At 36.2% G+C, this 12,089-nt stretch overlaps 1 protein-coding gene across 8 annotated transcripts in view; it reads right to left on the bottom strand.

The window, feature by feature from the left end:
• Positions 1–581: 581 nt before the first annotated feature.
• The window catches only part of SLC35E2B (solute carrier family 35 member E2B), a 19,460-nt gene continuing 7,952 nt past the window's right edge, over positions 582–12,089 (bottom strand). For 5 of the 8 annotated variants that reach the window (XM_063353524.1, XM_063353522.1, XM_063353518.1 and 2 more), the window contains exons 2-9: positions 8,936–9,464; positions 8,034–8,169; positions 6,789–6,916; positions 5,769–5,889; positions 5,365–5,418; positions 4,701–4,773; positions 4,019–4,164; positions 582–2,821 (exon numbers count right to left, since the gene is read on the bottom strand). In XM_063353524.1, coding sequence (XP_063209594.1) covers positions 2,575–2,821; positions 4,019–4,164; positions 4,701–4,773; positions 5,365–5,418; positions 5,769–5,889; positions 6,789–6,916; positions 8,034–8,169; positions 8,936–9,260 — 1,230 coding nt within the window. In that variant the 5' untranslated portion in view covers positions 9,261–9,464 and the 3' untranslated portion in view covers positions 582–2,574. Of the gene's footprint in view, positions 2,822–4,018; positions 4,165–4,700; positions 4,774–5,364; positions 5,419–5,768; positions 5,890–6,788; positions 6,917–8,033; positions 8,170–8,935; positions 9,465–11,505; positions 11,746–12,089 lie in introns of all 8 variants that reach the window. The other 3 variants (XM_063353516.1, XM_063353521.1, XM_063353519.1) reach the window with 1 other exon arrangement.

Genomic DNA, 12,089 nt, shown 5'->3' with positions numbered 1-12,089 from the left:
TTTGTTGTCCACGCTTTCAGAAAGCCCCCAACAGCTGTGAGTAACGTTGGGCTCTTCAGCAAGAACACATGTTATTTCAGGAATTCACATTTTCGGGAAGATGTGCTGTTTCTATGGGAACGTACAACAAATACTCTGCATAGCTGTGGTTCCAGAGCTCGTCTGGGTCACTGCACGAGCAACAGGGGTGCGGCCGTGAGAAACGCCAGGGAAAGAATCCCTGGAGCGTTCCAAGAGCAAGCTTTCCAGAAAAAAAAAAAAAAAAAATCAAGCAGTACTAGTGCCATCATAGGAAGCAATCAAAAGGCAGATAGCTGGGGTGGAATACTGTAATACGTGAATTATTAACACAGAACAAAATGTTCTTTGTTTGCCCAACAGGAACAACAGCAAAGGAGAATTACTAGTACGACCATAGACAGAAAACATAAGTGGACAGTAAAGAGGTTGGTTTCTTTAATCTAACAAAAATAAAGGGCAAGAAGACTGCATAGAAAAGTACATAAGATCAACACTGTAAAAACAAACCCCTAATAAAATGGGATGATCGCTCTGCCACCGAACATGGCGGGGGGGGGGGGGGGGGGGGGCATAAACCAGCCACTAATAAGCTTAGACACGTGTTAGAACAAGTTCCAAAATCCTCACGGCTGTTTGGGTCACAAACAGTTTTCCAGCAATAGGAAAGGCAAAGCCTGCTAACTTGTAAAATGAAGTTGACGAAGGGGCTTACATGAGAATGGAGCCAGACAACCAGAAAGCCACTTACGTTTCTGTCTTCCAACAAGACTAGAAATATGACGCAAGCCAGACTTTGTTTTCTGCCAAATACACTTGAGATTTTTAAAAGTGTAACTACAAAAAAAAAAAAAAAAAGAGAGAAAAACAGAGCTCCACCCCATAGTCCACAGCTTTTTGTAAAAGTGACAGGAGTACAAAGATACAAAAAACCACAGACATCACATATACAATGATGAAAAAACCTGACATTTCCCTCCAGCTCAAATCTTCACAGAATATGCCCCAAGCAACCAGTCATGTATAGGAATATAACCTGAATGAAGCATAAGACAAAACCAGCATACAGTGTTTAAAGGGAAAACGGGCTTCTTCAGAGAGACTGTCTTGGGAACACACTTTTGCTCTCTGCGGGAATAGTTCATTAAAGCTAACGGAACACCTCACAAGTGGAAATGCAAGCAGGAGCTTAAATTTTGCAGGAAATCCACAGGTAACTTCCCATTAAAAATTATTTTTACCATAAAGACCACTTTATCTATTCTTCTAATGCCATGCTACAATCTTTCAGAACAGTGTCAATTATTAAAAAAAATCAAATTTTTTAAATTTGTTACCAGGAAGTCCATTTGAATGTTTTTGTAGCTACATGTGCCTTTTTGCTAAAGCTAATTACCAATACTTAAGAATTTTTTTTTTTTAATTTTTGAAAGTTATCTTTTAATCTTTGACCTACCACAAAACAGAACTTCCTTAAAAAAGAAAACTTCTTAAAAGCAGCAGAAATAAATATTATCCTCAGTTTATGGTTAATATTCTCCCTTCAGTGGCCTCTTTTCCATCTGTCACAACACCTCTGAGATTCTTTACCTAATCAGAAATCATAGAAATACTTTGCACATAGGTCAGAATTATAACCCTGAGTTTCTAAAAGGCAGTATTTTGTTGCACTCTTAGAAATAATACCCCCCAAAAAAATCAATTTATTTCCTCATAACAGAAATATATAATAAAATGCAAGAAATTAAAATATTAGAAGGGGTTCTTGTAGAAATACAGAGATCCTGCTTCCTTTATCACCAGTTTTTCAGTGTTTTTTACCTCTAAGTAACTGCAAATATTTAATTCAACACTCAATTTATACAGTGTATGTATATGTGTGTATATTTGCATTTCAATATTGTCGATAGGCAACCAGGATGCAGTATTTCCATGTTAAATTTTAGTAGAAAAATCACTTTTCAATTCCTAGCTTTGTAGTCAGAAATAGCTGCTCCTCACTGCTTTGGGGCACGGACTCATTTCCATAGTTTACTTCAACTAAACATATACCAAAATAAGTCACTTGTTGGGAGAGGAGAGAGTTCCTTCTTCCAGCTCTACAACGCACACAAACAATGGAGGATGCAGGCAGCGTACAGTAACAAACAACTAGGAATTTCAGTTGTGCGCCAATTTCATTCCACTGCAAGCAAGCAGAATGCAGTCATGGGTCCACATTTTCACATTATTTTGATGGGTAGGGAGAAAGGAATAATTTTCCGCATAAGACACTGAAGTTCTTTCTCTAATATAGACTTGTATGTTATTTGCAGTCAAGGAAAGACAATAAAGCCCATGTTTACCACATTATATGATACTAGGTCCTCTGGTATATCAGTTCCTGAGTAAGTCAAGGCTTACTGGATTCTTCCCATCATTTTCTTTCCGCTTTAAGTCCCAGGCTTGACCTGCCGTGAACTCAAAGGAACCAAATCAGCATCAACTGTTGAAGAAATAACCACTTTCAGGAAGATTCCTTTGAGTTACACTAGGTGGAAAAAATAAGTGGCCATATTAATCATACGGTTCCAAATCCTTGGAAATTAGTGGCTCAGTATCTTCAGTTGTACTTTGTGCGGATTGCGGGGCTGCAGCTGCCAGGCTGTGTATAGTCTCTTGCTGATGCTGCTTTGCCTTGTTATATAGAAGAACTCCAATTGTCACTAGGACAGTCCCAATGGCCGAGAGGCTTGTGATTTTGTTACCAAACACAATAATACTTAGCCAGATTGACAGCGCATGCTTCACAGTACTAGCAACACTGGAAAGGAATATAAAAATTAAGGCCAAAGAAAGCTTTCTCATATCCCACCACAACCATGCTTTAACATAGCAGGACCTCTCTTTGTTTTGTTTGCTTTTTAAACACCACCTCTTTTCACTTTTCCTCCCGAAGCTAATACCATAACCAAACTGATTGTTTATTGGCACTCCTGTCTTTACACTCGTCTTTTTTTAGAGCTATGAATAAGTCACCTCAGGTTTTTGCTTTTGTTACTTTTAAGTATGCAGTACAGCATTAGCAATTCATTTCTAGCTAACAGAGGCATCCAGAAAATGCGAACAGAAGACTAGCACATAACTACCATTTGCGAGTCTGCTGCTACTATTCAGGTAATAAAGCATTATAACCTGAAAAGAATCAGTATCTACATCATACCCATAACATTATAACAAGTAGTTAAGAAATACTGTAGACATGTGAATATGAATATATGCTTTTACATCCTGCTATGTAGAGAAGACCTAACAACTTCAGAATAAGCATGTGTGTAAGAGTGAATTGTCACAAGACTGTAGCGGGGGCACCTGAAAGTATAAGACAGCAGAAGCCTTCAGAGTTTAGAAGCAGGATAACCCCACAGGCCCTAGGAATTTTCATACGGATTATGATATTTGGATATTCATACCACTTCTTGAATCAGAATTGTGCAACAGCCTAACAACGCTGCTGATAACTGACAATGTAGGTGGAAGCTGTCTTTAGAGAACACATCTAATTCAACAAATACAGCTTGACGTGCTGGTGGTGTGCTTCAGAAAAAAGGAATACAGAGCCGATTGCTCATATTTTGTACTGCACCAAGGTGTATGTAGGTATTGCCTTATCACTGAAGTAAATGATGTAGGGTTTCAGTGAATCTGTTCAGTCTCATTTACCAGCTTTATGGAATGGCTGTTAAACCCAAATTCAATACCCTTCCTAGTAAATGTGAGTACCTGTTCCATAAGCCCAACATCATGGATCAAATGCTGCTCTCCTCATACAGTGAGGGACCAAACCACAAAGTTTTGGTGATCTGGATGTGAAAAGTTTTCTTTTTAATTTGATGCATTTGTGCATTTACATTATTTATTTCTTTGCACAATACCTTTACTGCCTAGTTCTCAAGCAGAAATACTGAGTAAGAAAAAAAGAAAAGAAAATAGTGTTCTTGACGTGAAAATACAGCTTTACCTGAAAGTCACAGGAGAAATTTTTCCCATCAAGGCATAGGCTGTAACACTTTGTAGGTGAAATAAGACTCCATCTATTAAGAGAAGTATGACAACATCTTGGTTGTAGCTGAAGCTCCTCCCACTTTTCCCAATCACAGGCACATCCTAAACAACAACAGCAAAAAAGGACTTTAAGAGTTTAGTTTATAAGCAAATCTAACTTCCACCCAACTCATTATTATTATAAGCAGGTACAGTTTTACATTTAGACTTCAGTAAAACAAACCCTATAAAATACAGGACATTTAGATACTACAAATTTTTCAGAGAGTTAATATTCCTGTATACCATGTGAATATCGTCAAAAATTCTACAAATATTTAAAATTTTGTTTTCAAGTCTTTATCTAAAACTTTAAATGCACTTAGACAAAAACATGACTTGATGTCAAAAATCCTGAAATAAACTCGGGCTTTCTGGGTCACTTGTCAATTCATGCCTATATTAAATTATTTCTTTGAAATTTTCCTCTTTTTTACCTTCCCCGATCTCTTGCAAACATGAGATGAAATGCATTTCAGGGTGATTTTTTTTTTTTAAAGGGGAAGAATGATAAGTAAAAATTAAGATTAACCTTAACTGCACATTCTGTTCACAAGTCAAAAAGAGAACATAAATCATTGTCAGTGAATTCAAATTACCATGAAAAATATCCAAGCTGGAATAAGCATAACCACTGCAGCAGCACTCGTGTAGAACTGAAGCTCTGGGGCTCTACAAAGGAGAAAAAACAATGATTAAAATGATTAAAAGTTTCCTTTCTTAGAGCTGAAAACTGCATCATTATTGTATTTACATATATCAAAAATAAATAAAAGCCACCTACAACAAATTCAGCTATCTCTTACAAAGATAGTGGTTTGCTTTTTATGTTGGCCGAGACAGACTGAAGATAAAAGGCACAAGTTTTCAAGACGAAAACTAGCATTTCATCTTGTGGTAAGATACATTATAAGTGTATTTTACCACAAGATTTTACTCCTGTCTCGTTTCACAGTTAAAACATCAAGCGAGTTCTAAAGTTCGTTTCTGCATGCCTAATAAGGGATGTTTTATGATTGCAGAATAAGGACTTATTTCTGGATATGTTGAGAGATTTAGTTGATTATGAGACTCCGACCTACTGTAGTGGGATCTGAGCATAGAGGAGTTTTCCTTTCCCTGACAAAATGATTTAGGTTAAAGCTGTCTGTAAACAGTCTGAGAAAAAAAATAATCTTGGTGCAACATAATCATAAATACATAATTTCCTTATGGAGCCCAAAGTCCATTTATGATCAAACCTGTAATATTTTTAATACTTACGAAAATCTGTATTTATCTCCACTGAGTAGTTTTTTGGAAAAGACATTTTGCAAACTGGAAAAACAAACAAACACCACCATTTATCTGTATTTTAGTTATGACAGATAAATCAATCTATGAGAAAGACAGTTGTTTCCCTTAGACAGGTAGATATGTTTTCTACATATTATGCAACTATAAAACAGAGTTTGGTCTAACCCCTTTAGCCTAATGAGTAGTACTATTTTTTAATCTCATGAGTGCTAGCAGATATGATAAAGAAACTGTATCTTCTGTTAAAAATAAATTTTAAATAACAATACTTAAATGCAGTGTACAAAACCAACTATAGGCAATAATTTTCTTCAATCTACCAATAAATTAAATTCCTTTATTCCAGAGAAGCAACTGTCGTTATGCCTTACCAGTCCATGATATTAGTAGATAAAGCTGCTGAGAAACCTAGAATGTTGAAACTGATTTCAGTAGCTGTACACAGAGCTAGCCCACCCATAACAGGAATGAGAGAGAGATTAACCACCAATCCTGCAAAGGAAAAGAAAAATTTAAGTCTGAGTTTAATTACTGTACTTCAAATTACATGTATCAGGTAATACAGGTTTTGGAAACTTAAATTTCACATTAACTTCTTTAGTTGAAACAAAGAGCAACTTATTTGACTGGATTTTAAAGTACAGAGGTTCTAAAGTGAGAACTCGGACAACAGCAGGCTGCCCTTAAAAACAATATAGACACATACGCACTGATAAAAAAAAAGTATCTCCCTTGGAGAAAGAAAATGGGCAGATTACAGTCTTTGTTTCATCTTTTTGACCAAACAACAGAAGGAAGTTATACTCTCCCTGTTTACTCTGTGATTTAATTACTCTTCTTCCTCTGGTTTATTTCAACCTTTTGCCATTTTGCATCACAAAGCAATCTGTGCATGGCTTCTGTATTACTCCTATGACTTATAGCTGGTAACAAGCAAAATAAAATATCTTCAAGTAAGTAGCGTCCAATTGCAAGTAGAATCGCACAGAAATTATATTGTGGACTGGAAGAAATCGTATTGTGGTAAGCCAGTTGTTTGGGTTTTTGTTGTTTTTTGTTTGGCTTTTTTTTTAAGTCACGGAGTAAACACAGTGAAGAAATTAAAGAATTTTAAATGCTGAGCAACAAGCCATCCTTATAAGAAGGACTTCACTGAAGTTCAGTTATTTAAGGCTGCAATAATATTTTCTTGACAGAAAAATAACTGGAGAGCAACAATGCCTTTATTGCACTCTACTTATTGTGTTCAAACAGAGTGATTCTTCCATCTACATTTACTAGAATTTGGTGGAATCTCCTCATGTGTGGCTAACTAAGTGACAGTATTATACACACACACAAAATAATAATCAGAAAAAAAACCAGTCACATTTCAACAATTAAGTACTTACCAGTGTATTCTCCTAATATCATCCGAGACATGATAACAGTAAAAATAGGTGCAGAGCTTTTAACAGTTTCTGCAAATGAAACTGCCACATTTTTCAAGCTGACTAGACCCAAGACTACTGTTGCAAATCTGTAATAGAAGAACACATGAAATTAAGCAAAAAATAAAATAATGCTTTAAGACCTACTCTTAAACATCTAGTATAAAAAAAGAATTGCATTATAATTTCTGTAGGTTTATAAATTTGAGCAGTAGTAACTAAGAATATGGACAGGTGTAGCTGACAGTCAAGTTAACAAATCATGGTAGCTTGACTGAACTGCAGCAACGGATCAGCTGCACACCGTTATTCCACAGCACCTGCCAGGTGGAATGTGGCAGAGCTATTTCTTTGTACTTTGGCTTGAATATTAGTATTTATTTAGCACAAATGAAGGCACCCTTAGGCAAGTTTGAAATTTCTATGTATGAACAGTGGACTTCCAGAAAACAAAGTTTACTTTTTAATGCACTCTAACCAAGCTTCAGATGACAGGGTTTTAAGCTAAAGTTTTCAATAGGCCCAGCTGCAAATGTTAGTACAATTATGCTGATAAATAGTAATTCACCAAGGAAATTTTATCATTTGTAGTTACCCATCAGGTACACTATGTATTTTCCATACTTTAAACCATGAAATTAAACAGGGCAGCAGAGTTATTACAGTAAAGCTACTCTGAATTAGTGTGAATCCTGTTACCCTTTATCACTTTTGCAGTGTAGAGGAAACCAAATCATATATTCTTACTCTGTCCTAGAGCACAAACCGATACTATCCCAGCACACAGCAAATACTTAGTTTTTAAAAGATAGATGTTAATAGCCTGTATCACATTTGAGGCAAATGACTGGAAAAGGTGAGGGAACAAAGCAACATCCTAATAAATACTAGTACACTAAACAACCATCAGCCTCAAAAGAGAACAGGAAGAAAGTAAAGGGAAAGAGAAGGAGAAGTATGTTCTGGAAAAAGCTAAATGTGACGGGAAGCCAAGCTAGCCAAAAAAACTAACATCTGGAAAAAGGAACACAGCATTTAGCAGTAGGAACTAAAAATAAGATTATCTTGTATTCTTTTGGGGGGAAAAGGGGAATACACCAAATGCTTTCCAATCAAGAACAAAGAGAGCCATGAAAACACAGCTTCCATTCAGAAGAACGCAATGAAGCAAGCAGATAAATCTCTAGGTAATATTTAACCATTTACCTCATTAATCCAACAAACAGCATTATCATGATGAAATTGGGTGGATAAGAGATGCGTGTTTTGTGTTGATACAAGCAGCATGGAACAAACATTTTTATACAGCCAATGAAGGTGGTTGAAAGCATTTGAACAGCACCTAAAGAAAGACGAGAGGAAAAAAAATAATAAAATCAGAAGATGATGGGAACATGACGAATCAAGCAACTTTGTCTAAGATTTTTTGCTAAATCAAGCAATTGTCTAAGAAAATTTCTTAGACAAACTTATGTGTAGTACTTTTAGCAGTTAACAAACATGGCAATTACTGTCTAGATTTTATGAATTCTCACAAAAGCTATTTACTTCTACCAGCAAGGCAGCAGACTAAAACTAGGGTGGCATACAACTATAAAATCCAGTTCACAGATGAAATGCCCTTTGTTTCTCCTGTTAAAAAAAAAAAAAAAAGGAATAAGCAGCCCAGCAGCCCATTGGATAACAGAGGTCACACAAAGGCAACTTTTGCACTTCCACATACAAACAAGTTAAGATTTACAGCTCTGGAGACTATCAGAAGCTGACTCAATTTTAAATTTTCTTTTTAAAACCACACTACCCTCCAACACAGAAAACAAAAAATTACATTTTTCTTTCCAGCTGGTAGTTCTCAAACACCATCTTACAGCTTCTGAGCAAAGTTTCATACCATCTTGCAGCAAGTGGAAGAAAGGACTGTAGTCAGAAGCCCCTTTGCAGGCCGAGATCACAACTTATGAGTTCCCAGCCCCAAGATCCACACCCACATCTCCTAACTTGGTCTTTTTCACTTCAATTGAACCATTTTGTCCCTCAACTTTATATAGGAGGATCTGGTATTGTCAAATATCTTACTGGAATTAAAATGTAAAGGAAAGGTGGGTTACCTAGCATGCTGGGCTCTCCTTCCAGTAATGAAAGAATATATTTGTTAAGAAAAAGAGTGCAAAAGCTGAAGAAAAACCACAAAGTGAGGTAGATGAGAGCATGAGAATTCCAGATGCCCAAGTCCGACTCAATCACCGTAGTCTCCGTGATAGTTATTTTCAGAACATTCTCCTCTGGTACACTATCACTCCTAGCAATTACAAATTTTTCACTCCTGTTAGCAAAAAGCGAATCCAAACGAAATAGTGATTTTCCCTTTGGCTTTTCTTCAAGGGGAGGAGGATTAGGTTCCTCTGGTGTCTGAGCACTTGTCACAGTCGACATGCTGACGTTAAGAAATTAATATTTGTCCTTAATACAAACCAACATTGACTTAGCACAGAACAGCACTTTGACAGAACAGAAACATCATGTGATTAGTCTTTCATCTCCCATGGCCTGAAAAAGTGTACTTGGTCCTCCAAATAACATCTTCCATAAAAATAAACTTCACGTGCTTCTTCCTGTCGTCTACTCCATTGTTTCTGCCTAAGAATGAAAAAAAAAAAAAAAGAGAAAGGAAAAAAGCATGTAGCTCTGAACATAATGACATTTTAAATCTCTAATGCAGCAAAAATACCACATTTCACCTGTAGTTTATGAAAGGTAAAAAGTCTTCCAGACTGGATTTTGTGCTCCTAATACCATGATACCAAGATTAAGCACTAAGAACTTACCTAAGTGAGGTTTTTTTTTTTATTTTAAAATAGCACACACACATACACACAAAAGGCTTCATGTGTTTTTAAGTTACTTCTCTTCTAAAGTATGTCAACACAGCCTTTTCCATTACAATTAACTCCTTTTCAAGATTCTGCAGTTTCTTTAGTCTCAGTCTAAGGTCTTCTTACAACCACTCAAAAGAAAAATCTTCACAACACAGAGAATATGGCAGGAGCCTGTACCCTTAGTACTAATTAATCTGTTATCACCTCGAGTCAAAGTGAGCAGTCAATAATCACGGACTATAACTTCCAGTAATCATAAATACAGTTATCCTGGCAACTATGAGATCTAGGTGAGCAAAGTACGAAAATACGTCCAAGAGCTTTCCAAACAGACTTGTTCTCTGATGAATTACTTGCAAATAATGCAACATTACTTATTTTGCCATTGCGGTACTGTTATAACTTGCAATTCAATATTAGTACTTGCAATAATTCTCAAAGTCTTTTTAAAAGATCTGACAGAAAAAAAAGCATTAAATTGTTTGCAACTAGAGCTTTCTCCTTTTACAAATTCATAGGATGGTTTGGGTTGGAAGGGACCTTAAAGATCATCTAGTTCCAGCCCCCCTGCCATGGGCAGAGACACCTCTCACTAGACCAGGTTGCTCAAAGCCCCCTCCAACCTGGCCTTGAACACCTACAGGGACTACATGAAACGTGGCAAGTTACAGTAGAAGAGTACAGAGAATAAGAAAAACACACTGTGACCTTTATCCTTCTCAAGTCAGGTAATGTTAGTTGGCATCATAATACAGACTTTGAAACTGTTAGCATTAAGAAAGAAAGAAATTGCACCTGAGCAGCTTATCTACAACATTAAAACAAACAATTGGATTTATTGCTTCTATTTTACAGTCTGTGTTTTATGAGTAAAAAAGATACAGTTGATCAGATGAAAATGAAATGACGAACAAGACCTCTTTTGCTTCTCAACAAACAAACAATAGGGGAAATTAAATTTTAAATACTTTTTCTCCAGAAGCACATTTGCTGGATAGAGAAGATGGTGGACCTTACACAGTTAAAAAGTAATTCTTGCCAGGGAAGTTAATCACTCGACACCTTGGAAAAGCTGTCTGAAATGAGATCATAATACTACAGTACATCAAATAGTGGCAGCACAAGAAATAATCAATGGCAAGCAAAAATACAAGAGTTGTAACAAGAGCGACTGCACCTGCCCCGATTTTGTTAGCACGTGAACAGGTGATTAGGATATACTATTTTCTGCGTGCCTTTTTAATGTCCAATGTGGCATGTCAAAATAAATCATAAAGAGGTACTAAAGAGTTAAATATATCCTGTCAGTGTCCATATCCTAAATGCTGAAATTTTGCATTCCTTATGTTCTCTATTTCTGTTACTAGACATGCACAGAAGGTTTCCATCCCTATCCCCTTATCTCTTTCCATTTTACCAGGCAATCATACTAGCAGCACACCAGGGTACAAGACCTTCTAATACACTCGTGTTAAACCATATACTTTTGTTAACCCAGTTTAAGATAAAACTAGCCAATTTGAAGAAAGATATGCATTCCTTAAAATAACTGGCTAAGAAAAACGGATTCTTGACTCCTCCTTAAAAAAAAAAATACCCCTCTACATTCAAAACTGTTAGTTTTCACAACTTTGTTAATACTTTTTCTGTTTATACTACTCAATGAAAACCAAAAGCACTTAAGCACAATGAAACTTCCAACCTCAGTGGCACTGTGATATCATATTTGATATCACTGATTCCACACACGGCAGGAAGCAGAACAGCAAATAAGAACAAAACTACTCCCCTAAATCACTGACCTGCTGTCTTAAATGAACTGGAAAGTCTTAAATGGGCTGAAAGAGTTCTCCATCTGGAACTAATTGTCTTCCTCCCTTAAAACCAACCAGCAGCTGATGTTTATCAATAGATGAAAACGTGGCAGTGGCTGGTAGTCTGTTTCTCTTGGATTACACACAAACATACAATCTTCCAGCTCACAAGAACAAACAGCACACAGTGCATTGTATGCTCTTCCTTGTATCTTCTGCAACTATTAACTGTGTTAGCAATAAAAATGTTATATTACAGGTGGAAAAAATACGGAGTATAAGCTTTAAGAGTCTCAAAACAAATTCTAACTTACAAGTAGCAGCTAATTACCAATTCAACAACTTGCCAATTTCTTAGGCTTTAAGACATCATATTCGTAAGACTACCTGCATTCAAACTCCTTTTCCCTTTCTATTCAGAGCAGTTCAAAATTTAATCAGAAATACATTCATTTCAAACTTAAAACAGGAGCAGAGGAAAACCTTTTCTCAGAAGGCTTTTAAGAGCAAAGAAAATGAACGAAGACATTATCTGCTTGTGCTTTTAAGCATCTAGTTTTAATAAAATAATA

Source organism: Chroicocephalus ridibundus, chromosome 16 (assembly GCF_963924245.1).
Source record: "Chroicocephalus ridibundus chromosome 16, bChrRid1.1, whole genome shotgun sequence".
Classification (NCBI taxonomy): domain Eukaryota; kingdom Metazoa; phylum Chordata; class Aves; order Charadriiformes; family Laridae; genus Chroicocephalus; species Chroicocephalus ridibundus.
The sequence above is the reverse complement of the archived record's forward strand: the minus strand, read 5'-3'. Positions and strand labels throughout refer to the sequence as shown.